We start from the raw sequence: 26,923 nt of genomic DNA on the forward strand, positions 1-26,923 counted from the left end.
TTTTGTTAGTTAGCAGGCTCCAGGCTCCCACAGTAAACACACGTGGAAAGAAGAGTAAATAGAGGCCACTCAGGAACTGACAATGAAGGTATAGTAGTGTTGTGAAGGGAACGTGAAGATCTGTAGAACAGTGTAAGGCAGAGAAAGAGAACAACTGTCTAATGAGCATCTATAAAGGTACTATTTTCGCTTCCCCAACCATGCCAGTATGCCATGCACATATAATATTTTAAAAATGTTTTTCAAAGACGCAGTAAGAAATTATTAAACAAAATAGAAAATAAGACCACTTCCAAGTTTGACAAAATTTATTGTAATTTTAGTAAAGACATTCAGCTCAGTCGTCTCTCTCTCCTCATCTTGACCTCAGGTTAATATGTCATTTGAGTCAAGTAAAGAATATGTAGGAGAGATGTTATTTCAATAAACAGTAAAATGGACAAATGAACAGTTTGCCTACATAAAAGTTAAATTTATGAATCTTGATATACTTAAAATCATGTAAGAACTAACAGTGCTATGTACATTTCCATTGTTTTCCTTGGGGCTTATTACGTAAACTTAAATGTAGTGAACAAAGTGTTAGGAATATCTGCAGGCTGCTTCTTAGAAGTTATTACATTAAAAAATGCCTAGTGAATAATTACCACCAATGAAACTTACTGAAGCTGCCTCCAATTTTAACATTGTAATTTTCAAGGAAATCTTACCATTTCTTTTGTCTGTGACTATTAAAGATGCATTAACTGTCACATTAAAAAAGCCCATATACAATACAAAAATACAAAACAAACACTCTGCAATACACAAATCTAAGAGTATATGTGGTAAGAGACTTCATAATGAAAATGTGTTTGAAGAAGCATTTTCTGTCCTGTTTCAGTCATTAAAGTGTGCTTTTGAAATCACTGGTCAGCATGTAAATACTTAAAATAAGCCATGGAGTTGTACAAATAAATCTTGTGAGTTCAATTCAAATTGGATCTAATAAGTTAGTAACTTAAATGCTTCAAAAGTCACAGAAAGTGCATTGCCTTATCTGTCTTCATACAATGTTATAACTTTTTCCTTTTTTTGGTATTTAACCTTTTAAATACTTAAAGCAGTATGTACACTGATGTTTTTGGTGGGGTTTTTACTTTAAAAGAAACAGCTTCCTTACGATTTGCCTCAAGTTCTGGTGGAAATGCGTATAGGAACTAGAATAAAAACCAAAAGAAGCACATTCAAAATACTGATTTACTTTGGTAGCAAATAGTGTTCTCTGAAGACTCCTGAACAGAGACAACCTCCATTAAAGTCAAGTGGGCTATTTTTAATAATACTTCACATAAGAATTTTAGACAAAAAAAAAAAAAAAATTTTTTTAAAAGAGCAAAGCGTCGGTACCCACTGATAGCAATGCAATACTAGTATACGATAACCCAGAACAATGAAATGCCCATAGGAAAAGGTTTATTTTAATTTTATCTAAATTTATTCAGGCGATAGTCCAGTAACATCGTCTTCTCAATCCAATCCTATCTACGAGGCTGCTCCTGGGAGCCAGACAGTCCAAGTGATGAGGGAGTGGAGTCAGGAGAGGGACTGCTCAGTTTTAAGGAGACAGTAACTTTTGGCTTCCCTCTTAATGTGCTAATAGTTGTGTCTAAAAAAATATGCAATTCTTAGAAAGGTACCACTTCTGATTTCTTTATTATCTGTAACCTTTGGAAACTAATCACATGAAACTACAAAATTAGCAAATGTCTTGAAATCTGTATATAAAACATAAATTACCTCTAATTTCAAACTCTCATTTATTAGTGTACCACTCAATCTTAAAAAAAAAGAAAAGAAAAGAAAAGAAAGAAAAAGAAAAAGGAAAAGAAAAACCGGCTCCAAAGCTAGTCTTACACCATTCTTTACAAAAGGAGACTGTTCCTTCTAACTGCACCCACCCACACCCCAATCTCAAACACTTCATTTAATTGTCTTGGTCATGTACATTTCCAAGATGAGATTTTATATTTCGCTCCCACAGCTTCTGATTATCGGAAAAGCCATGCTTTCCTTTATTAAAGGAGTTTGGTCCAGCTGATGTTGGTGTGTCCCTGTGTTAAAAAGAAATGCAATTTATTCAAATTGTTGTCTTGGTTTGTTTTAAACTTATTAGTATATATTTGCTTAACATTCATTATAAATACAGACTATCAGAAACTCCTGCAGAGATTTTTAAAATGTCCTTTCTATATAGGGTTAAGACTTCACATTCAGTATGTCTGCAGCAAGGACAGAGTGGAAAGAGGAGACTGGTGTTTTGTATTGTTTTGACTTTTCAAGACTGTACCTGTTAGCTCAGGCTATCCTGGCATTCAGAAATCCACTTCTGAGTGTGAGGATTAAAGGCAGGCAACTCTAGCCCACTCTCATATTTTCTTCCTTTTGTGGAAAGTCTAGTGCCTAGTGCATCTTGGCCAAGAGCTCTATTCCATAACCAAATGTGTGGTTTTCAACACACATTTAAGGTAATGTCAATAAACAGTTAGCTCTAAAACTGCTGCCAGAGAGCTGGAGGTATAAACCCAAGTTGTAGAGTACTTAGCCAGATGACCAGACCCTGGGTTCAATTCTCAGCACTGCAGCAAACAAACAAATCTGCAGCACAGTAAGTGCTAAAACCCACAAATAAGGTTAAAAAATTAATTAATTTGGTGGCTTATCACCAGCACATGTAAAAACAAAACAAAAATCCACAAGACGTGTCAAACACAGAAACGTACAGTGCTATGTTTTATGTGAACTTGTGTTTCACCATGTGTATACTGAGTGTCATGGCACACACCTTTAATCCCTGCACTCTGGAGGCACAGGCAGATGGAGCTCTGTGAGTTCAAGTCAAGCCCAGTCTATATACCAAGCTAAAACTAAATAAATAACTGTGTGTCCTTGCTTGGGCCTGGTAACAATATCAGATATCGTTCCTACTGTAAGCTCTAGTAAAGATGACAGGCTGGCGGCCACTGGGACTGCTCCTAGGTAAATCATGGTTCGATTTAAATTCTTCATAGGTTCAGGTGGGTACAGTATGGATTCATGTAAAATGTGTGCAATTTATTCTTTCCCTTCATTTCCCTATAGCTCTGTAGTAATTATGAAAAATGGTGGTACCTTCCAATATTCTTCATCCTCATCTTTGCTTCTGGAGGCATTTCTTCTGGTTCACTCTGCAGAACAAGTAAATTGAGATGAATACATTAAAATTAGTAATTCACTTGGTCTAATTGAATCATCAAGTTCTAGACCAACAGGGCCCCGTCCATAAACACTGTGCCAGACCCTCTTCAAACTTGAAACTACTTCAGTAAAGGAGGCTAGAGAGATATCGCAAAGTTTAAGAGTGCATTCTGCTCTTCAGAGGACTTGACTTTGGTTTAGTACTCATGTCTGACATCTATGCCCCCACAAGAATATATACATACACACATATACATGCACACAAGATTTAAAATCTCTTAGAGCTATTTTCACAAAAACAAATTTTAGGAAGGATGAAGAGAAAGGTAACTGTCATAGCAAAGATGTAGATTATTTGTAGAGCCAAAACACAATATAAAAGGTTCCTCGAAAACCTACAAATAGGGGGCTGGAGAGATGGCTCAGAGGTTAAGAGCACTGGCTACTCTTCCAGAGGTCCTGAGTTCAGTTCCCAACAACCACATGGTGGCTCACAACCACCTGTAATGAGATCTGGTGCCCTCTTCTGGCCTGCAGTCATACATGCTGTATACATAATAAATAAATAAATCTTAAAAAACAAACAAACAAACAAAAAACCCTACAAATAGAAAGAAAGAAAACAAGTATGTCCAGGAGACATAGGAACTTCATGCTTCCTGATGCACTTTTCACATTGACAAAGACACAGAATCTGCCTAGGTGTCTATGAGTAAGTGGTTCAAGCAAATGTCAAAATAATATATTCACAACAGAAAATTTGAAAACTGACTCTCTTAGGTGGGAGGGGGTGGGGGCGCACATGCCCTGAGAGGACAGAGGTAGCAGGTCCCTCTGCACCCACAGTTAACAACTGTTGGAAGTTGCCAGATATGGTGCTAAACCAAAGCCAAGTCCTCTGAAGAGCAGAATGCGCTCTTAACCTTTGTGCGATCTCTCCAGCCTCCTTCACTCAAGTAGTTTTGAGCCTTAACAAAGAATAAAATAAAGTAAAAAAGCTCAGGCACAATGATTCACACCTCTAATGCTAGTACTCAGGAGGTAGAGGCAGAGACTGGAAGACTTCTGCAAGTTCCAGGGCAACCTGGTTCTACATACCAAGTTCCAGGCCAGCTATGAGCACAGAGTGGACTGTCTTAAATAAAACAAACCCCAATTTCTTTAAAATTAAGGAAGACAGTGAGTTATGGTATATAACTTTGAGCAACAAAGCCATAGCCTAAGGTTGTGTTTAGTTATGCACACTTCTCCATTTGCGGAAATGAATGTACACTGCAAATGAACACACAGAATAAGTATATAAAGGACAGCCACACTGTTAAGACATTCCACATAAAAAGCACTGCTGCAATATAGGTACCAACAGTTTTCCATTTATATACTTTCTCCATTTTCCATGTTATCTTTTCCTTCTGGACTTGTTCATATCCAAATGTTTCATCAGCTGAGTATGGTAGAGTGGCAGGAGGATCAGTTCGAGGCTACCTTCAGCAACCTAGTGAATTCAGGGGCTAGCCTTAGCTATAAGAGTTCCTGCCTCAAAACAGCCAAGTACGCCTTTAATCCCAGCTTATCTAGTATGCACAGGGATCTAGCCAGGTTTGATCCTCCACACCACATAAGATGTGTATGGTATATATGGGTATAGTGGTACATTCCCGTAATACCAAACCATGCGAGGTGGAGGTAAAAGGAGCTGAAATTCAAAGACATCCTCAGCTATCTATCTAGTTCCGGGCCAGCCAGTCTGACCTATGTGTGACCACGTCTTTCACAAGGGGGAAAGAACACCTGGAAAATTCCACGGAAAAGCCTTGAGTATAGTAAAATGCCAACACTTAAGGAGCATGAGAGAACTAGAGCAAACACAATAGCAGAGACACCTCAGAGTGGAAGTTCTGGTGGAAGCCCTTGCACTGTTATCCCTGCTACAGATGCACCACACAGCACGAGTGACATCACTGAGGGCAGCAGTAGTGGTCAGGCGTGAGAAGGCTGGGAGAGAGCTCAGTGGATGAAGGTGCTTGCCACCAAGCCAGACAATTATGTTCAGTCCCCAAGACCCACACGGTCAAAGAACCAACTCCACAAGGAGCTTTGTTTTTTTACCTCTACACCTTTGAAAGAGCATGTTCCTAGTATGTATTATTTATTATAAGCATCTGACTTGATTCTTAAGCTTGTCTAAAAATTAGCAATATTTATAAAATACATTTAAATCAACAAGCAGACCCATCAAATTTTTAGTTTTGGGTATGTACCTCAATGCTAGAACAGTTGCCTCGCATGCCTAAGCCATTAAGCTCTATACTTAACAATACAAAGAGAAATATCCAATTTTCCTAGGCATTACAAAGAAATTCTAATACTATTTTACTGATACCAACTACCATTAGTACAAACTCCAATTTTCCATTACTATCTTTTTTAAACAAGTTTATTATTTGTAATTATATGTGTGAGTCTAAGTGTGTGTGTTGTATAGACATGTGCGTGTGTGTGCAGGTGCCTGTGCAAGTCAAAGGAGCAGGATCCCCTGGGCTGGGAGTTAGAGGTGTTAGTGAGCCAGCTCTCAGGAACTGAATTCTGATCTTCTGGAAGAACAGTGCATGCTTTTAACCACCAGGTCATCTCTCCAGCCCCCATTATCTTCTTAAGGGACTAGTTAAAGTAAAAATAGGGGCCAGCAAGATGTCTCAGTAGGTAAAAGAGCTTGCCATGCAAGCCTGCACAACCCTGAGACATTCCCTGGATCCTGTGATAGAAGAAAAGAACTGGCCCCCCAAAGTTGTCCCGACTTCCACATGCATACCATGGCACACATGTCTGTCTGTGTGTCTGTCTCTGTGTGTGTGTGTGTGTGTGTGTGTGTGTGTGTGAGAGAGAGAGAGAGAGAGAGACAGAAAGACAGAGAGAGAGAAAGACAGAGACAGAGAGAGAGAGAGACAGAGACAGAGACAGACACACACCTTTTAAAAATAAAAGTAAAATAAAGCAGGTATTAACTTACATCTTCATCTTCATTGAAAGCGGCTGCTACTGAAAGGGTTTTTGGAGCAAGAGTTGGAACCGATTCCTTAGGCTTCTGAAGAAGAAACATTTAACAGAATTATCACAAAATTTATATAGTCTTGTTTAATAAAAAAATAGTTGCTCTTACAAGGCTCAATGTTTTTCATAAGCTTACATAGTAAGAAAACTCAATATTTTGAGCAAACCCATTATATCTTTGAAAACAAGTGTTACCAGCAGGTAAGTTTTACTTGTTTAATTTTGTGTATTAGGATTTAGGATTTATAATTTAGTATTAGTTAAGCTAAGGGACTCGTGCAGAAGAAGTAACTAGTAGTGCTGCCTTGCCCACAGTAACCTTACCGTGACTACAGTTCCTTCAGAAGACAAGGGGCAGCACACTGCGTTTCTCTACCAGTTACTGTCTACCTCTGCCCTTCAATCATGTTCATCTACATTCTTCTCACCACCCAGCTCCTCTCCATTCCACTGCAATAAGCTCCCAGGGCCCCCGGTGACTAGCATGCACATTTGATCTAATCACCTTTTGTTAGGTGTCTCTCGGCCTACTCAAGACACAGGTACCCATTAGTGATTCTTCCTTCTCTGTACTACTCTGGTCAATTTCCTTCATTCCCATTAACTATAAAATTCTTTGAATATTCCAAAAAGGCTGTCATCTGTCCACTGGACATCTCTACTGGGAACTCCCATGGACAGTTCAGCTTCATAGTGTTCTTAAGTACTAGGCTTGAGAACCTTTCCTTCATCTTAAAAGATCCTTCTGGTCAGACTCCTATTGCATGCTCTTACTACTTCTCCCTTTGTTCATGATACACCACACTATCTTCCAGTCTTGGTCAACTATTAGAAATAGCATATGCCAGGGTTAGGAGTATATAGCTCAGTGACAGAGAGCCTGTCTAGCATATGTGAGTCCTTGGGTTCAGTTCCCCAACACTGAAGGGAAGAACATACTAACCACTGACACCCCTTTGAATTCTTTTTCAAGTTAGTGATGTTCCTAAGATGCAAATGGGCTTAAGTCTTGAGATTCCTTATTATGATACACAGGCCCTTTATGATTTGGTCCCAAGGCCTCGCTTTGATTTTTGTTTTCCAAGCTTAAATTTTATTGAATAGGCTTTTCTGAACTTAAAAATAACTGCTTAGACAAAGAAGGAACCGAATTCAGAATATGTCCAAGAAGATTAGAATGAAATGAGTGCAAGCCTAATGTTAAAAAGTTAAATGTATGATCAAGATACAGTGTATAAACATATACTGTATGTTTAAACTGCTAAAGAATGAAAGTACTATTTTTTAAAAATCAGCATTTAGCCGGGCGGTGGTGGCACACGCCTTTCATCTCAGCACTAGGGAGGCAGAGGTAGGTGGATCTCTGAGTTTGAGGCCAGCCTGGGCTACAAAGTGAGTTTCAGGAAAGGTGCAAAGCTACACAGAGAAACTCTGTCTCCAACAGCAACAACAACAACAAAACAAAACAAAAACAAGTGTTTATGCATTTAGGTCTCTGTGATTTTTTTAAAAATTACACATAAAGAACCAGAGGAAATAGAGAAAAATGTTAATGAAGTTAAATGTCATCATCTTTTTTGTTCAGACTGAAATCCTCTTTGTAAAGAGAAAAAAAGGAAAAAGGAAACCATGGTGGGATTTGGGGGTTCTGAAATATGGTTACTCTTAATTTCAAAAAATAGCTCAAACAGACTCTAATAAGAAAATGATCAAAAATTTACATGTTCATTTTAAAAATTTCAAAAATGAACATCTATGGCATAAATAAAACCATATGCATCTGACATTCAAGAATTAAAAAGCAGAAACAACCATCCAGAGATCAAGAACCAGGAAATATGTACAAAGATTAACTTACTACAATTATTCCTTTAAGTTACAAATAGAGCTGGTTTATAGTTATTACCACAATTTGGGGTTATGTAATGTCGAGTATTGACTCCAAAGACTCATAAATGCTAAGCACATATTCTACAGTAGAGCTATAGCACAATATAAATTATTACTTTTAATATACTATGATAAAATATTTTTTAAAATTCCTAAAATTCAAATATTTTTCAGAGACTTTTTCAACTAAGAAAAATTCTAAATGATTACTTTAAAAATCATGCATTCTCTACATTATGCTTTTTTTCTTCAACTGCTTTCAGATAGAATTCATGGGCCTTCCCCCCCCCCCCCCCCCCCTTTTTTTTCAAGACAGGGTTTCTCTGTGTAGATTTGCGCCTTTCCTGGAACTTGCTTCGGAGACCAGGCTGGCCGGCCTCAAACTCAGAGATGGGCCTGCCTCTGCCTCCCGAGTGCTGGGATTAAAGGCGTGCACCACCACCGCCCGGCTCATGAGCCTTTCCTAAAGTGTTCATTTTCTTCTTGACTACTTACATCTAAGTTCAGAGTCAGCTAAAGCAGTTTACCTTGTGAACTCTTGCTTAACTATACACACACACTCAGAAGAGCAGTGACTAAACAAATCTTTAAGGACGATCACAACTCCAGACATAAAGCAACTCACATTTGATCCAAGTTTGATGGATATGGCTGATGCTTTCTTTGTCGTCTGACTACCTATGGCAAATCCAAATTTGGAGATCTTTGTAGGCTTTGTTGGGAGGTCTGCAGCTTCTTCGTCAGCTGATCGCTTTTCAGCGCTGCGACTGGAACTTTCCCCTCCATTACTGGAAGAAACAGTCTTAGTTTTCACAGGTTTTTCTGCTTCTTCTTCAGGTCCTGGTGAAGTCGAAACAACTTACCAAGATGAGCTATTTTTACTGAGCAGATTGATGGGAGCAGCAACCTCAAAAAGCATCTTTACAAGGAAGACACCTCTGCAGCTGTCACCTACTGACCCAACAGTCTCTTCCACTGTTTGTTAGAGCATATAGCAGGAACTGAGATTGTGTGGCAGTACAAGAGGCTCCCATGAATTAACTAGCATAAAATACAGAGCAATTTAAAATTATAAACACAGAGTTCACAAAAAGTAAATACTAAATACCCTTCAGCTAAACATTACCCTATTAGTTGTACATTAATCTTGGTTCCATTGTAGAATTTTGATGTTCAGAAATTAAGATCTACAAATTCTTTTGTACAAACTAACTTGTAAATAATCAATCATGTGGCAAGATAAAACACTTGGCTAATAAATCATAATATTCTCAATAATGCAGTCAGTCCTAACCACACAAAACTTCTAGTCATGAACATGGCCACTGTTAAACTTCACTGTGAATTCAGTATACAGCTTGTGTCCTCCTTTCCCATACTGAACCCAGGCTTTGCACATACAAGGCAAGAACTCTACAGTGAGCTGGTCAGGTTCCTAAGTGATGTGTTATGTGTTATTCAAGATACACCTTACATAACCTCTGGAGTCGAAAAAGAACTTCAAGGTCATCTTGAGAGTACACCTACTCCAAAAGCTGGGCTACCACCTGTGTTAAGCTACCGGTAAGAGCTATTCAACATCAGACTTTGGCTTATATACTATTTCCTCATGAATGAAAGAAGAGCTAATCTTAATTTCAAGAAAGCGTAAGCGCGCACGCGCGCGCGCGCGCGCGCGCACACACACACATACACAGTCGTAGAAGCAAGATAGCTCTCAATAATTTTGCTTGTATGTATATTAAGTCAATATGACTTCACATCTTGAGTATCTTAGGTTTGTTATATAAGAGTATTTAAGAAAACATTGGAAAGACTTAAAGACTCGCCATCTTTCTTTTTTTCTCTCCAATTCTACCATATGAGATACATTCTATAACAAGTCAAACTTACTTGTAGAAAAACAGAAGATATTCTAAGTGACTGCCTTGGCAAGTTCAATAAGAACATGGGGCAAAACTAGAATGGGAGTTTGGGGTGAAGGTGTCAAACCCAGTAACTGACAAGTCAAAAGATCAAAGACTCAAGACTACAAATCTAGGTCCAAACAAATTGGGAATGATGCATCTTTAGGTTGATTGGTACTTAGTGGCTCCAAGGATTGAACACAGGACCTCATACATGCTATGTAAGTGCTGTAGCACTGACCTACAGGCCCAAACAGTTTCTTTTTCTTTTCTTTTTTTAAGATTTATTTATTTATGTACACAGAAGAGGGCACCAGATCTCATTACAGATGGTTGTGAGCCACCATGTGGTTGCTGGGAATTGAACTCAGGACCTCTGAAAGAGCAGTTGGTGCTCTTAACCTCTGAGCCATCTCTCCAACCCCCTCAAACAGTTTCTTATTTCCAGAAAGGGTCTCACTATGTTGCCCAAGCCCAGGCATTCCTGTCTGTAACTTGCACACCTCCTGCTTCATCTCCAGGGCAGTTGGGATCATGGGCTTTTATCACCATGCAGTTCAACAATAAGCACTTTCAACACAGCATCTCATTTTGTACAGACTTAAAAAAAAAATACTTTCTTTCTTTTGATTAGGGTTCAATTTGGGTATTTCCAAGAGGCAAAGGCAGTACTGAATATTTTCCTGGGGTACCAATCATTTGTTTATACATAAAAGTACCTGATTTTTTTTTTTTTTTTTTTTTTTGAGCTGAGGACCGAATCCAGGGCCTTGCACTTGCTAGGCAAGCTCTCTACCACTGAGCTAAATCCCCAACCCAAAGTACCTGAATTTTAAAAAATGAAAGACTACTCTTCAGAAACTAAAAACCCAATTTAAAACTGAATTTCTTAAACTGGTAGTGGGCCCATGCTTGTAATCTCAGCACTCAAATGATTGAGTCAGGAGAAGGGTAAATCTGAGGCCACCCTGGACTATAAAGGGCATTCTAGGCAGCTTGGACTACAAGAGAGTCTGTCTTGTGCATTTTACTTAGAATCATAATCAAGTATACTTAAGCAGTAACTGGCATCAACCTAATTGTATTCTGTGCTCTTATCTGAAGATATAAAAAATTCTATCAGCAGATGGCTCAGCAGTTAAAGTGAGCTTACTCATCTTCCATAGGATCCTAGTTAGAGTCCCAGCACACACAGTGGGCCGCTCATAATCCCTGTTAACTCTAGCTCTAGGGGATCGGGCCTTCCTAGGCACCTGCATTCATGTGCACACACCGATACAGAGACCGTGATTAGCTCTTATTTCTTAGCACAAGCAGGTTGAATGGGCACACAGGTTGGTTATTTTCTCTTTATACAATACTTATAATAATTGTGTAGCAATTATACACAAAGCATTTAGGAAAGAAGCAAATAAAACAATGGTCTAAAATGGGAAAACAGCAGACAAATGTTACTACTGATTGTTATTAAAATATTTATAATTCCAAATATGGATAATTAGAAAATTAATTCAAGCAAATGTGAGCTTTGACATTACCATTGGCTATTAATAAATTCATAAGTTTTGAAAGTTTTTCTTTAACATGTACTAGTGTATCATTTGAACTTTTTATCAAGGAGCTCTACTTCCAGTTTACTGAGACATTTTGCTTGCTTTTGTTTTGTGAGACTGAATATCACTTGCAGTCCTGGCTGGTCTAAAATTCACTACGTAGATCAGGAGTACTTCAAACTTCTACTTTGAATTTCTGGAAGTTGCTCCTGCCTCTGCATCCCAAGTGCTGGGATTCAACACTGAACTTTTTTTTCTTTTTTTCTTGAGACAAGGTTTCTCTGTAGCTTTGGAGCCTGTCCTGGACTAGCTATGTAGACCAGGCTGGCCTCGAACTCACAGAGATCCACCTGCCTCTGCCTCCCGAGTGCTGGGATTAAAGGCGTGTGCCACCACCGCCCGGCAGCACTTAACTTTATAAGACATTTTTGTACTTTAAAACTGTGGAAAACAAAATGTTGAAAGACTAGTGATTAATACTGTGAGTATCTTAAGTAATGTAAATTATAATGAATAAATGAACAATCATTTTTAAATAAGAAAAGCACTTACCAATTTGTAAGTCATAATGATACAAATTGCTAGATTTTAAGTGAAAAATATTTTAATGAAGACTTCTACTTTATATCCATTCTAAGCAAACAAGTGTAGGTTAATGTCAATTAAACCATACACCATAATAGATTTTTTTCCTTTTTCACTGAATAGCTGAGATGGAGTTTGGCCTTTAGAGGACATAGGTACTTTACTTTGGGGGGGGGGGGGAGACCTAGTAAGAAAATATAATTCCACAAAGGTACCATTCATGAGCCTGTGCACACTGGTAGTTTCCTTATCTTGAAAAAAAGGAGTACCTAAGTAGCTGGTCCTGCATGAGCTGTGTTTAATACAGGAAATGTGCACATCACTGAAGTAGGTCTTGGCATAACCCTCAGTAGCTTGAAACGGCTATGATTATGTACTAAGTTGCTGGTCTCTAAATGTCTACTTAAGTTAAAGAACTGCATAATGTTAACCCCCCAAAAAGGTCTTTAAAAGTGTCGGGGCTGGAGGGTGTCTTCCAAAGTAGACTGAAGTGAAAAAAAGTAGTTCAAATAGCCTCTCCAGTAGAGACATATTAACTTTAATTATGGGAATTTTCTGTTTACTAAACAGAATGCAGCAGTAAAGTTCATCCTTAGTATAAATGAAGCCTTGGGTTCAATCTCCAGTATCAATAACATATGACAAGCCTAAATGAATAGGAAAAATACTTGAATTCCTAACATTGTGGGCTGTGCAACAGAAGAAAAATTCCAAGTCGAGGCAAAGTTTTCCAAAAGAGCTGAATACTTGCTGCAAACTTATCAATTCAGTCCTATCTATGGGAAGACTGTTTCATTTATGATTCCTCTGAATAATTTCCTTATTTTGAGGTTAATAATCTATATGACATAAGACAAATTATGTAGAAGAGGGCTATTATTTTGTTACCAACAAAGACCATCATTTTTTTGATACTGACTAGTAATCTACACAAACCCTTAACAGTTTACCTTAACACAAGCCTCTCAATCAAGTTAAAAGGCTCTTCCATTCAAAGCCATCTCAGACACCTTACACTATAGTTTTCCTTTAAACTACTTTTAACAACAGTAATAGAACTAAAATACCTTCATTAGCTATTTTACTAGTCGATTAAAAAAAAAAATGAGGAAGAGACCTGACAAAGTGGCCGAGGGCTTGTCATTTCAGTACTGGATGCCTGAGCTACCGGAGACTTTATCTCAAACCATCAACAAACGAAGGGGGAGGGCTCCGGCTCAGCTGACAGCATTGTATATATTCTTAAAGAAGCAAATTCTGAGTCCAAAGTAACATTACAATTATCGTTTCAGTCCTTTTTTTCTTAAAAAAAAAAAAAAAAAAAAAGATTTATTTATTTATTATGTATACAGAAGAGGGCGCCAGATCTCATTACAGATGGTTGTGAGCCACCCTGTGGGTGCTGGGAATTGTACTCAGGACCTCTGGAAGAGCAGTCGGTGAGCGCTTTTAACCTCTGAGCCATCCCTCCAGCCCCGTCTCAGTAATTTGTATGGCCACGACAATGAACAAACTTGGTAAGAGCCTACTAATTTGCCTTTACGCGCTACTCAGTCTCTACAGCCTCAGATTTAAGCCTTTCTGGCCTGAGACGGAAGGGAGCTAGAACAGCGAGACATTAAAACATTCTAAACAAGACATTATGATCTGCTCACACACGTGTGGCTTATTGGTACAACAAAAGGGCGTAGGTAGGGGTAGAGAGACTACGTGCTTCTTTTCCTTTATGCACACGATCAAACACTACGTGGGCAGGAGGAACGAGGGCTCAGCTATAAAATCTGAGTCCAGTTGCGTGACAAACTACAGGAAGAGCACACACCTGCCTGCTAGGCCAACCAAACATCCGGCCCCGACCGCGCTGTTAGCAGCCTAACACAGAGACGTTTAAAAAAAAAAAAAGTGAATCAACCCCTAATTCCAAGCTTCTGCGGCTTGAACCGGATTCCTTCCCCCCTGCAGGGTTTCTAAAGACTGTATCTGAAAACACAGCCAAGAGTGGGCTGGGGGCTAGGGGGGTCTTCCACTTCCCCAGGGAAGAGGGAGCAGCGAACCTAAGGCTCTACGTGTCTCCGAGAGGCCGGCGCCCGCGGAGAGCCGGCCTGGGGCCAGTGCCCGCGGAAGCGGCTCGGCGCTCACGCGGGGGCCCGAGTGCGCAGCGGGCCCTGGGCTCTCTCTCTCTCTCTGCTGTTGGGCTCCCACCCCAAGCTCAGGCGCCCACCTCCCTTCTCGGGGCCGGGTGGTAACCGGCGGCCTCTCCCTCTGAGGAGGCTACGTGGGCCTGGATCCCCGCGGGCTACACCGGGCGTGCCCCCGGCGCTCGACGGGGCCCAGCCCCTCGCCGGGCGAGCGCCGGGTCCGCCCGCGCTTGAGATGCCGTAAACCCTCTCCCCGCCCCGGGGAAAGCCCAAAGAAAGGCCGGAGTAGCCCCCGTAGCCCCGCGACGCTGGGGTTGTGTTCACCTCCGGCGGCTCCGGCTCGCTGCGGCTTCTCGGGCTTCTCCTCTCCCGCCTTCCCGTCCGCCATCTTCCCCGCCGCGGCCTCCCGCTGCAGCCCGGGCAAAGACGTCACGGCCCCGCCCAGCAACCATAAAGCTTCGGGCGGGCCGGCGAGGCCGCAGCCTAGAGAGGCCCTGGAACGCCCGCCCGGAGCGGATGTGACGTCATCGCCCCGGAAGTGGGCGTGTGGTGATGGCCACCGAGGGCTGGGCTGGCTGATGGCCGGTCTGGATTAGTGTGGGCTGCCTGACCTGGGAACGGTTGGCGGGATCGTAGGTTTTGCATGCTCGGGGGTGGTTGTAGCGCGTCCTTCCTTTTAGTTATCGGGTCATCTATAGGGTAAGGCTGTATCCTTACGGGGAAAATTCAGCAGTTCCCGAACACCGTTCAAACACTACCGTTTAATCTCCGGGACAGTCCATTGTGAAATTATCCTTTTAATTTGCGTACTGACACCGGAGAGCAGCTCATGGAAGATCACATAGTAAAGCCTTAGGGAAACTGTTGTAGAAGTTTTTCCTCGGTTTTTGCACTCGTGAAAACTTGAGTGTAGAGTTGTACCAGGCAAGCAAACATTGTTAGCGATTAAGGGCGCTTGCTGCTCTTCCAGAAGACCGCAGTTCAATTCCCAGTACCCACGTTAGGTGGTTCACAACTGAACTCCGCAAGTACCCACACTCACTTGCATATACCCACACACAGATAAAGTAAAATACAGTTTTAAAAACGATGCACTTTCAAAGGCAGGAGCTGACCTTCTTAAGGAAAGGGGAAGTTTGATCTACCGGGGGTTTGAGGATCTCGGCCTTTTATTTATCTTCATTCCCTTCTCTAACTAGGTTTAAGATAGGCCCTAGTGTTCAGAATTGGTTTGAACTAGAAGTTATGTACTGGGGTCGGGGAGCGGGAAAAGGGATGGGAGGGGGAACTGTGGTTGGTATATAAAATTCAAATAACAAAAATGAATAAAAATGAAAAAAAGAAGTTATTTACTTCCTTCTTTCCTTTCTTTCTCTTTCTTTCGGGGGTGGGGGGGGAGGGTTGAGAACCTGTAGCTTTGGAACTGTCCTGAATCTCGTCCTGTAGACCAGGCTGGCCCCGAACTCACAGAGATCTGCCCGAGTGCTGGGATTTAAAGGCGTGCACCACCACTACCCGGTTTCAAGTTATTTTCTGTAGTCCAATAGCTGTGTACTGGTTAAATCATCCTATTCTTTCAAGGCTAAAGTATCTTACTGTGAGAATTTTAACATAAAAGCTGGTGCCTGGGCTGGGCGGTGGTAGTGCAGACCTTTAATTCCAGCCCTTGGGAAGCAAAGGCAGGTGAGTCTCAGGGAGTTCAAGACCAGCCTGGTCTACAGAGCAAGTTCCAGGACAGCCAGGACTGTTACACAGAGAAACCCTGCTGGGGGAGTGGGGGTGGAGGGGAGTGCCAGTCTTGTCTCTTAGTGTGTATAGGCATAAAGAATAGAATGAGAAATGCCTTGTAGCCTCCCCTGCCCTTTTGCAAGCTCTAGTATTTGTCTCTTACTTAACAATAACTACTGCAAGCCATAACTTCTCTATCAAGTTGAAGACTCCTGTTAATTCCTGCCTCTCCTGGAAACCTTTAGTAGATTCATTTAGTGTTGAATGAAGTCCATGCACTAAGTATGGCTCCAGCCTCACCTGACTTCTTCTACACTTCCTTAGCCTTCTGCCCAAATTTAGCCAATTACTAGCCTGCAGTTATTGAGAGCCGCTGGTAGTGAAAGTCCATGAGAGTATACAGCAGTGACAATAGAGTTCAGAAGGTCAACCTATCAGAACTAAGGATTCTGTTAGAGGAAACCATCACACAAGGCATTATGGAATTACTGCCTTTTGAATGAACTGGCTGTCTCTTGTAAACTTCTTGTGCAGTAACATATGAGTCTCCCCACTTACAATGCATCTCCATGTTACGTGTACATGTAATCTCATGATTGCATCTCAATCTTGGGCACAACTTTCCCTATACATTTGGGGTAATTGGACAACTGTCCCCAGCTGTGTTTATCTTTTATTAACATACATCTGGCTAGGGCCATTCCCTGGAACAAAAGTATTTCAGCAAAGATACCTTTTTCCAAGGACAAAACTGCACATAGATCAACATTAGCTCATCTCACTCACAGACAGAGAAAAGAACCACTAACAATTAAATCCTCAACCCCTTACCTTCACCCCGGGTTATTTACACAAGACCCTAATTTAAGAGATTTACTGCTCACATTCCCGGGATGATGTTTTAGCCATTTGCTAGATACTGAGTTAAGGCAGTTATTTCCCACTGACCCAAGGAGATGGCCTCTAGGCCAGGCAGGCAATAGGTGCCAAGGTTCTTTCTTGTGCAAATTAAGTTTTTTTAAAAAAATTTATTTTTTTGGTTTTCTCAAGACAGGGTTTCTCTGTGTAGCTTTGTGCCTTTCCTGGAACTCGCTTTGTAGATCAGGCTGGGATTAAAGGCATGCACCACCACCGCCCAGCGCAAATTAAATTTTTAATTTAATTCCTCCTCAGCCAGGTGCTATTCCTAGATTTTCTCCTTGGCAATTACTCTGAGCAAAAGTGCTTTTACTAACCAAGTACTACATGCTCTGACATAGGTTGCTTAGCCACCTAACACATGTTCCCCTCCCTATCAGAAAGCAGCTGGAGCTGGGATGAGTGGGAAAAGTGGCACCAAAGACAGTTGACTTTCTTGTGACTTACTGACCCCTAACATTTTACCTAGCATTTCTAGATTATAGTTTGAGCACATAAATTCCCTAACTGATCTTAGCCTTTAGTTGACCTGACCAGAGAACTCCCCTTTAGTCACTCCCCTTTTGGGTTGTAATTAGAAGCTGACAATTAATTGCTTTATGTGTGGATCCTTATCACCTCTCTCTGCGACCTTGAAAACTTCAAGCCTCACTGTGTAGGCTATATATGCTGTGTAGGTATATATGCTGGTTCTCGGAGAGCACTGGGAGAAGAGGATTGATGGAGAAGAACAAAGATGAGGATGGAGATGGAAAGATGCAGGTATTATGATGAGAGAACAGCAGGAAGGACTGAGAGCAGGAGGGACAGAGAGGAGCTAAGTAAGAGAGTAGAAAAGAAACTGCAGATAGAACCGCCATAGAAGAATAAAGTGAATGGACTAAAGAACTCAGCGTGCTTAGATTCATTGAATTAGAATCCCTCAGATTGGAATCCTCAGCTGGTTGGTAGACTCTTCCACAGACCTTGGGAGCAAGCAATATAGGCTGGACCTAATATTGTTTGCATTGTGCAATATACAGTCAATGTTAGAGAATATAATTTATTTTAAAATCTTGATCAACATTGAGAGTTACTGACCACAGGCCTGATTTTATGTCTGCAAAATAACAGTGGGCTGTGGGTGTGCCTCAGTTGGCAGAGTGCCTTCCTAACATGCAGAATGCCACCATGGGGTTCATCTCCCACACTGGATAAACAAAGTGGTAGCACAGATGTATAATCCCAGCACTCCAAGGTAGATCAGCCTGGGGTGCATGAGACCCAGTACCCAAATAAACAATACTAGTACCACTTCAACAGGTCGTCGTGGGATAAAGACATCACCCTACACAGCATGTTCAAAGCCAACTGAGCTTCATGAGATCCTACCCCAAACTAAAAAACAGCAGAGTGAAATGGATGTTGGTAAAGTGCTTGCTACATTGAATCATCCTGTTGTCTCAAGACCAGAGTTTGGATTCCTAGTAGTCACATTAAAAGCAGGGGGGGCACCTCTACTCCTAGTTCTGGAGAGGCTGAGACAGGAGTATCCCTGGAGTTTTCTGGCCAGCCAGTCCAGTCAAATCAGCCCACTCCAGACTCAATGAGACCCTGTATAAAAAAAAAAAAAAAAAAAAAAGTGGTGGTAGCACATACCTTTAATCCTACACCAAGGAGACAGAGGCAGGCTGATCTCAAAGCCAGCTTGATCTACATAGTGAGACACGTCTCAAAATAAATAAACCAAGACAGCTCATCTACACATGCATGCACACCCACACACATGCATACATCAACACATACAAAAAAAATTAAAACAGCCACTTTTTTTTAAGCACCCTGAGTAGGGGTTTTCCTATGTGGAAGCTATTCAGTATTTGTGAATGGATAACTCAAGCTTCAAGTACAGAGGATGGAAAAAGCATTTAAGAGTAGTGTACTGGCTCGTTTTGTGTGTCAACTGTACACCTCCACAAGACCCAGCTGTAAAACACTTCCTCAATTAGTGATCAGTAGGGGAGGGCCTAGCCCATTGTGGATAGTGCCATCCCTGGGCTGGTAGTTGAGGTCTACAAGCAGGCTGAGCAAGCCATGTGAAACAAGCCAGTTACGCCGAGCTCTTCCATAACCTGTGCATCAGTCAGCTCCTGCCTCCAGGTTCCTGCCCTGTTTGAATTCCTTTGCTGATGAACAGCAATGTAGAAGTGTAAGCTGAATAAGCCCTTTTCTCCCCAAATTGCTTTTGGTCGTGGTGTTTTGCAGCAATAGAAGCCCTAAGACAAGTAGTCTGGTAGTTGGGTGAGGACTTTGTAATCTGAGTCAAAGTTCTCGTTTCACTGTTTAGCATACAATTAAATGCAAGTAACTAGGAAACTATAATATAGCAGTATTTAATTACTGTTTGCTTCAGCATTTCTCCTGTACGGCTTTGCAAGATACTATTTAAGATCCTCACAGTTCTTGTGCCATTAATCCCAGCACTTGGGATGCAGAGGCAGGTGGATTTCAGCGAATTCAAGACCAGACAGACCTACCTGGGAAGACCCTGTCTCAAAAACAAAAACCTCTGGTTGGGGATTTAGCTCCGTGGTAGAGCGCTTGCCAAGGCCCTGGGTTCGGTCCTCAGCTCTAAATAAATAAATAAACTAACAAACAAACAAACAAAAACCAAACAACAACAAAAACCAACCAAACAAAACAAAACCAAAAACCTTAGATTGCTTTTTTTTGAGTATCTTGCGTTACTTTTGGCTGACCTCTAATTTGCTGTAAAGCTGAGGCTTTGATGCCCAGCAAAACCCAAAAACCCAAACCATGTGGCTGGGGCCAGAAACATGGCTGAGACATTGGACTCTAGGTTCAGTTCCGTACACCCATGTTAGGCATCTCATAACTACCTGTAACTTCAGCAAGGGGTCCTTCTGGTCTCATGGTTATGCACACATCATACATTCACACAAATACACATTAAAATAGTGTAAGTTAAATGTTAAAAACCATGGAACTCGGGTTGGAGAGATGGCTCAGAGGTTAAGAGCGCTGCTTAATCTTCCAGAGGTCCTGAGTTCAATTCCCAGCAACCACATGGTGCCTCATAACCATCTGTAGTGAGATCTGGTGCCCTCTTCCGGCCTGCGGAGATATGTGCAGACAGAATACTGTATACATAATAAATAAATTAAAAAAAAAAAAATGGAACTCACTCGGGAGGCAGTGGCATGCAGATCTCTGAGTTCAAGGCCAGCCTGCGCTACAGAGTGAGTTCCAGGAAAGGCTCCAAAGCTTCACAAGAGAAACCTTGTCTTGAAAAACAAAAAAATAAGCAAACAAAAAAGTGGCTAGAGGAACAGTATTTCTTAGGATAGTTTCTGACATGGATAAAGAAATATGTAATAGAGCCAGGCATGGTGCTGCACACCTATAACCCCATCATAGGAGGTGGAAGCAGAGAATCGGGACTTGAAGATTATTCAAAGAATCCATTAAAAAAATACTATACTGTAGAATATTAGTTGAAGATGTTTTACATTTGTTTATGCTGTGGAATATTTAAATTATGCAAAGATGTGTTGAATTCTTTTACATTGCATTTGTGTAACTCTGTGAAGCTGTTACTGTGGCTGTCTAAAACACCTGAATAGTCTAATAAAGTGATGAATGGCCAATAGCAAGACAGGAGAAAAGATAGGCAGGGCTGGCAGACAGAGAGAATAAATAGGAGGAGAAATCTGGGAGAAGATCTAGGAGCGAGAAGAGGACACCAGGGGCCAGCTACACAGCTACAGGGCAAGCCAGGGAGTAAGAAGTAAAGAAAGGTATATAGGGTAAAGATAACAGCCCAGAGGCAAAAGGTAAATGAGATTATTTAAGAAAAGCTGGCTGGAAATAAGCTAAGCTAAGATCGGGCATTCATAAGAAATGAGACCCCATGCATTTATTTGGGAGCTGGGTGGGAGGCCCCCCAAAAAGCCAAAGATTAAAAAACAATCAACTACAAAGCTGTCACAACAATATAACTTTATGTTCAATTCCAAATTAATCTATAATTTGTTTCTACAAATAAAACATACTTTCAAAGTTTTCCAGATACTTAAATAATCAAAAAAAGACAAAACTCTAGTTTGTCTGGAAAGATTACTTTTAAGATACAATTCCATTTAGGAAGAAAAACATTATTTTATCTGTATATTTCCATTCTATTTGCTTCTTATGCTATTACATTTTCTCATTTAGGTCACCTTTTATGTCTGCGCACATTTAAGGAACCTTCTAGAAATGAACTTGTCTTTGTCTTCTTCTGTTTCCTAAAAGCCTCCCGAGAATGCTGAGGGATCTCTAAATAGCCAGTATGCTTTCTCCTGGGAACAAACTTCAGAGCCTCTTCCCAGCTACCAGTGTTTTTCATGCAGAGCAAAATACGGATCATTTGATCTAAGGTGAGATTTTTGTTACCAACTTCCCATTGTAAATATTTATCTAGTGGAAGGCGCTCTGTTGCTAGATTTAGCCGTTTTGCCTTGGCTAGGGATGTGCCTGTCTGTGTATTTTTATCAACAAATGATCCAATTATATAAATCTTATCGTGCTTGAAGGTCGTCATAATGTTGGGAGAGTCTGCAGTTAAATATATAATACTGTCCTTTGGAAATAAATCCACAGCAGACTTTGCTGTTGCTGTTAAGAGCAATCTGTCCCATTTTTCACCGTAACGTCTAACTAACTCTCGATGATAAGCTCCATCTAGTTCAAGATTGCAGAAATAAATGTGGAAAGGATCAACATTTTTTCTGTTCCATCCTTCACTTTCTAAAAGTTGAGAAACAGTATTCTGCAGTTCACTTGATTTCATAAAATTTTCATAACCCATATCAAAAACCAAAGGCTGTCCAAACTTCATAGCCTGGACACCCTTCCAACCCAGTGCCATGTTGATCCAGCGGTCCCAGAGTCGAAGAAACATAAAGTCCCGCTGCTCCTCACTTGTGGTGGCTTCCAGCAGCTTGGCCTTCTTCTCTTCTTCCCTGGCCTGTGCCTTCATTTCCTTCTTTATCTGCTTAGCTTTTTTCATTTTCTCCTTACCATACAAAAACCTTAAGTATTTTTTTTTGGCTGATTTAGAAGCACATTCCATAAGGGTTTTGAGTTCTTCTTCAGTGATATGTTCTGGTACTTCTTTGCCAAGTAACCTCCACATCTCAACTAATTCTCTGGTGGCAGCTTGAGAATCTTGATCTTTGTCCGAGACCACTGAAACACCATCTTCTTGAATGCTAGATTTCATCGTAGTTTTCCACCGATCCAATTCTAGCTGTTCAGGAGGGGATGTACTGTCCTTACTATGACAGGACAAAGAAGGTACTTTGGAAGACATTGACCTCTGCAGAATTGTTGAGTATAAATTCCTTCTCTTCCTATGAAAGGTAAATGGTACCATTAACCTGGCAAAAGGTCTTAAAAATCGGACAGTAACATTCATTTTGAAGAAATGTAAGGAACTCCTGTAAAAGAAAAATGAAATTAAGTTAGAGATTTTTCAAACTTCCTGTGAATCTGATTTCTTTTCTCTCGGGCAGACTAGATGAGGTTTATTAGTAAGCATGACTGGTGGGGTATAGGACTCAGGACAGTGGAAGGCCTTAGGAAAGCTGAGCCTGGCATTTCTCCAGGGCATCACAGTTGTGGATATTTTGACCCCACAGCCATAAGGGACCAGCCACTTGTCAGCTACCATGGCTTTAAATTCATCTGCATTAACCCTGGTGAAGCGCTTCTCTAAGATGTGATCTGCTGGCTGTCAGGAAACACAAAATTGGCTCAACAAAAGGCCTCACACATTCCTTAATCTGCAGCTTGGTATGAATGGACATGATGGCCTGACTGATGTAAACTCTGGCTACTGTGCCCTGGGGCTTCCCAAAGAAACACCCAAATACTTGTCTAGAGCCTAGCTTGGAAATAGCATTGAGATGAGACATAGATTATCTACCTGAAAACTGTCTCCAAGGTCCCTTTGGGCAACCTGCACATTCAACAGGCTGCATACACTACCACGGAGGATGCTGTTTGCAACCATTGCACACCAAACCCCTATGAGGAAAGAACCTGGTCGGCTTAATTGGCTGCAGAAGGCAATTCATTTCTGAAGCACAAAGGGAAATCTTTGAACAACTTAGATGTCACACATCACTAATTTAACTACCACATATATTACATCCTGACTGCAGTTTCCACTCTGCCTTCTCCTATCAATCCCTCCCCACTAATTTAACTCCTCTGGTCCAAAGCCTATGATCACTTATTGGTCAGTTTTTAATTTTTTTTTTTTTAATTTTTGTGAGACAGGGGTCTTTTATGTTGACCAGGCCTATTTTAAACCCATCAACTTGAGTGATCTGCCTCAGTCTCTGAAATAACTGGCACTATAGCTATGTATCACAACATCCTGCCCCATGTCCTTATTTTATATATTAATTTCAACATTTTTTTTTCTCGGAGCTGAGGACCGAACCCAGGGCCTTGCGATTGCTAGGCAAGCGCTCTACCACTGAGCTAAATACCCAACCCCAATTAAAACATATTTTTTAAAGAAAAGATTGACTCAACTATCTATAGCAATTTAGATTTGCTATAGAAACAGGCCTAGAGGATCAATGTAACTAGATAGGAAGGTTATATGCCAATTATAGAGCTGAGAACAGATTCTATAGTCTCCTTCAGATACATATCCAATCTTGAGATCCTTCATGAAAGGAACAAGACAAAAAAGCAGGAAATTTACATAAGATGACACTTAATAAAAGATACCAAAGAGCTGCCACACAGATGCCTTTGTGCTTCCAAAACAGAAATACAGAGCAGCTGATTAAAACAAACAATAAATGTTTCAGCTCAAACTTCATAGCAAATATTATAAAATAAAAATGCCCTAGACTGTATGTGTGTGTGTATGTAATATATATATTATATTGCTCTATAATTTTATCTTGAAGAACTGGATGTTCCACAAGGTAATGAAGATGCTTAAAGTTTGTTAACTGATGCAGAATGTAAAGGAAAAAGAAAATTCCCGGAAAAACTCCAACCTTTGGCTTCCTGTAAGGATCCCGCACACTCCTAGACATTCTCATATTCTCTGTGCAGATGCCCAGATGCACTCCTCGCACCCCCAAATAATCCTAATTCTGTGCTCTGTTTAGATCCAGGTTCATTAATATGGCTTAAACAGGTTTTCATCTTATCACCCTCTGCCTTTTCAGCTGCACATCTCTTTTTCACTTCACACTTGAGATCAATCAGTCCTATTAGTTTTCATTGCACCCTGTGCCTATGATAATATTGGCAACACTCTAATTGTCTGTGTTCCCCACGAGAAGCTAAAGACTATATCCCATTAGGATCAAGACTGGGTTAAACGTTCACTCTCACATTCAAAAATGTTCAGAGCCAGGCGCGGCTGTACACACCTTTAATCTCAACACTCCAGAGACAGAGGCAGATGGATCTCTTTGAGTTTGTGGCCAGCTTGGTCTACATATTGAGTCCCATGCCAGCCAGGGATACAGTAAGACCATTCACAAAAAAACAAAAACCATTCAGACTTTAAAGATTTAAAAACAAAAACGCGTATCAAACATTGAGAAATATTTAGTTTAGGATTCTCAGGCCCTGAGTTTGACAAAGCGATTTCAAAAACATTACCTTGTGGCAGGTATGGTTGGTAGTGTAGGCCTCTAATCCCATAAGACCCTTCCTCAAAAAATTATAAAGCAAATAGTTGAATTTTGCCTTTGTAGAGACATTTTATAATATCACAAATTAAAATTTAAAAATTAAAACACAAATTGCAGGTTCTCCACTCTCTAGCACAGGCTAGCCTCAATTTCCAGACAGATGTGCCTCAGCCTCCCCAGGCCTCATTATTAAATCTAATTCAAAAAATTTTTTTTTATTTTTATCTTAAAGGTGCGCACGCGCGCGTGTGTGTATGGGTAATTATGTACGCGGGCGTGCGAATGCCCGAGGAGACCAAGATTTTGTGTGTGTGTGTGTGTGTGTGTGTGTGTGTGTGTGTGTGTGTGTGTGTGTAGGGGTAATTATGTACGCGGGCGTGTGTGTGTGCGTGTGTGTAGGGGTAATTATGTACGCGGGCGTGCGAATGCCCGAGGAGACCAAAGGCCAGGATCGATCACCGGGCCAGGGTTACAGACACAGTTGTGAGTGGGTGCTGAAAACCACACTCGAATCCTCTGCAAGAACACTAGGCGTCTGAAAGGCTGAGCCGTCTCTGCAGCCCCGACAACTTACATTTTAACGCATGATTCTGATGAACACGACTTTGCAGGCGGGTGTATTACTTACGATTTATAAGTCACAGCTTCCCCTGGACTGTAGTTCTTAGCACGCACGCTCCACAACCTGCACCCCGGGAAGCCACCGAGTCTCCGCGGCAGCAGGACACCGGCGGCGAGGAGCCCGCGCGTACCAGGAGCGCGGCCGGCCGGACGCCAGGACTCGCCAACTGGGCAACCCGCGTGCACGCCCCAGGCTGCACCGCACCGGGCCTAGGGGAGCCAAAGGGCTCCGGGGCTGCCGCCGGAAATCCGGCACCGCCGGAAGTCCCGCCTCTTCCTCCCGGCGCTGCCTCTGACGTCTAGCCCTGCCGGTAGTTTCCCAGTTTCAAGTCGGTCCGCGGCCCTGCTGATTGGCTACCTGTGAGGGCTTGTGAAAATGACGCAGGTCCGGGCTCGCCCCGCCACCCTGTGTTTTGATTTGTTGTTAGAACTGGAAACCTCGTAGCCGCCCTTCAGCTTGGTTACTCTATTAATATGAATGCACTAACAAAACGACCTGAACGCAAATCTTACAGTTGTGCTTTAAAACTTCATTCTAGCCAGGCGTAGTGGTGGTGCATGACTTTCATCTCAGCACTTGGGAGGCAGGAATCTCCTGAGTTTTGAGGCCAGCCTGATGTACAGAGCTAGTTCCAGGACAGCCAGGGCTACACAGGGAGACCCTGTCTCAATAAACCAACCCTTCCCCGATCCCCCCAAAAAACAACCAAAACAAAAAGATTGTTCGATAACGTTTGAGATAGGAAGGAGACACACACACACACAGCGGGGGTTCCCTCCCACGCTCCGGATTGGGCACAAACCACACCCAAACACCTGTTTTCACAGAGAGATTCTTTATTAAGCAGGGAAAAAAAGTGACTGCATCCTAACACAGGCAGAAAAACAGCAGCAACTGACCTTGCAGGTGTAATCTTTAAGAAAAGAGAAAAAGGAGGTCTGTGTTAGAATGGGCTGGGGATGCGGTGGTATATTTTTATTGGGCATGCTAATTAGGTGAATTAAGGGGGCTTTTGATTACTGGACTTTAATACTTTGATAGCTGGACTTTGGTAGTCAGCCTTAGGAGGAGGAAGTGGCCAAATAAGGATGGCTAGCTTTAGGAATGTAATCTAACGGTTTTTTGTTTGGTTGTTTGGTTGGTTGGTTAATTTGGTTTGGTTTTTGGTTTTTTACTGACAGGGTTTCCCTGTGCAGCTTTGCGCCTTTCCTGGAACTCACACAGGCTGGCCTCAAACTCACAGAGATCCGCCTGCCTCTGCCTCTGCCTCCCGAGTGCTGGGATTAAAGGCGTGCGCCACCACCGCCCGGTGTTTTTTGTTTTTTGTTTTTGTTTTTGTTTTTGTTTTAAGCAAGGCAGAAGGAATAGGAAAGAAGGGCAAGGCCTGCCAGAGCCATCCATGGTCACTATGCTCCAGCCAGCCGGAGTCCCTTCAATATCACTGAAAGTACAAATCAATACTCCAATGGTAGAGGAGAGTCTACCTTCCCAGCTTGTCAAATTCTTAGTACGGTAAATCTTGCTAAATTAAGGGCTTCAGAATGACATTATCTTTCCGCTCTAAAGCAAACACTTCAACTCAAAGTAATTGTGAATGATGTAC

The 26,923-nt window shown here is 41.5% G+C and overlaps 2 protein-coding genes and 1 non-coding gene across 5 annotated transcripts; all 3 read right to left on the reverse strand.

The window, feature by feature from the left end:
• Positions 1-290: 290 nt before the first annotated feature.
• On the reverse strand, positions 291-14,837 carry LOC118593930 (PEST proteolytic signal containing nuclear protein). Of its 3 annotated transcripts, XM_036203564.1 has the most exons (6): positions 14,665-14,779; positions 9,021-9,198; positions 8,783-8,945; positions 6,227-6,301; positions 3,151-3,206; positions 291-2,093 (listed from the first exon to the last, which is right to left on the reverse strand). In XM_036203564.1, exons 2-6 carry the CDS (start codon positions 9,074-9,076, stop codon positions 1,967-1,969), a joined length of 477 nt encoding a protein of 158 aa, XP_036059457.1. In that variant the 5' UTR covers positions 9,077-9,198; positions 14,665-14,779; the 3' UTR covers positions 291-1,966. The 3 variants fall into 3 exon arrangements, with proteins under 3 accessions (XP_036059457.1, XP_036059455.1, XP_036059456.1); XM_036203562.1 differs by lacking the exon at positions 9,021-9,198 and having other exon boundaries at positions 14,665-14,837; XM_036203563.1 differs by lacking the exon at positions 9,021-9,198 and having other exon boundaries at positions 8,783-8,997; positions 14,665-14,781.
• Positions 14,838-20,968: 6,131 nt separating this feature from the next.
• Positions 20,969-25,574, reverse strand: Trmt10c (tRNA methyltransferase 10C, mitochondrial RNase P subunit). Its single transcript, XM_036203705.1, has 2 exons — positions 25,327-25,574; positions 20,969-22,466 (listed from the first exon to the last, which is right to left on the reverse strand). Exon 2 carries the CDS (start codon positions 22,442-22,444, stop codon positions 21,203-21,205), a length of 1,242 nt encoding a protein of 413 aa, XP_036059598.1. The 5' UTR covers positions 22,445-22,466; positions 25,327-25,574; the 3' UTR covers positions 20,969-21,202.
• On the reverse strand, positions 22,960-23,093 carry LOC118594379. The gene has a single exon (XR_004946368.1). It is a non-coding gene; the product is annotated as a small nucleolar RNA SNORA70 (small nucleolar RNA).
• Positions 25,575-26,923: the final 1,349 nt, after the last annotated feature.

This window comes from Onychomys torridus, chromosome 12 (assembly GCF_903995425.1).
Source record: "Onychomys torridus chromosome 12, mOncTor1.1, whole genome shotgun sequence".
Lineage (NCBI taxonomy): Eukaryota > Metazoa > Chordata > Mammalia > Rodentia > Cricetidae > Onychomys > Onychomys torridus.

Coding starts and splice junctions, on each gene's coding strand:
- LOC118593930 (XM_036203562.1), bottom strand. CDS start 14,792: ATGGTTGCTGGGCGGGGCCGTGACGTCTTTGCCCGGGCTGCAGCGGGA. Junction 8,946..14,664: donor GCGAGCCGGAGCCGCCGGAG/GTGAACACAACC, acceptor TGTTTCTTCCAG/TAATGGAGGGGAAAGTTCCA. Junction 3,207..6,226: donor CTTTCAATGAAGATGAAGAT/GTAAGTTAATAC, acceptor CTTGTTCTGCAG/AGTGAACCAGAAGAAATGCC.
- Trmt10c (XM_036203705.1), bottom strand. CDS start 22,444: ATGAATGTTACTGTCCGATTTTTAAGACCTTTTGCCAGGTTAATGGTA.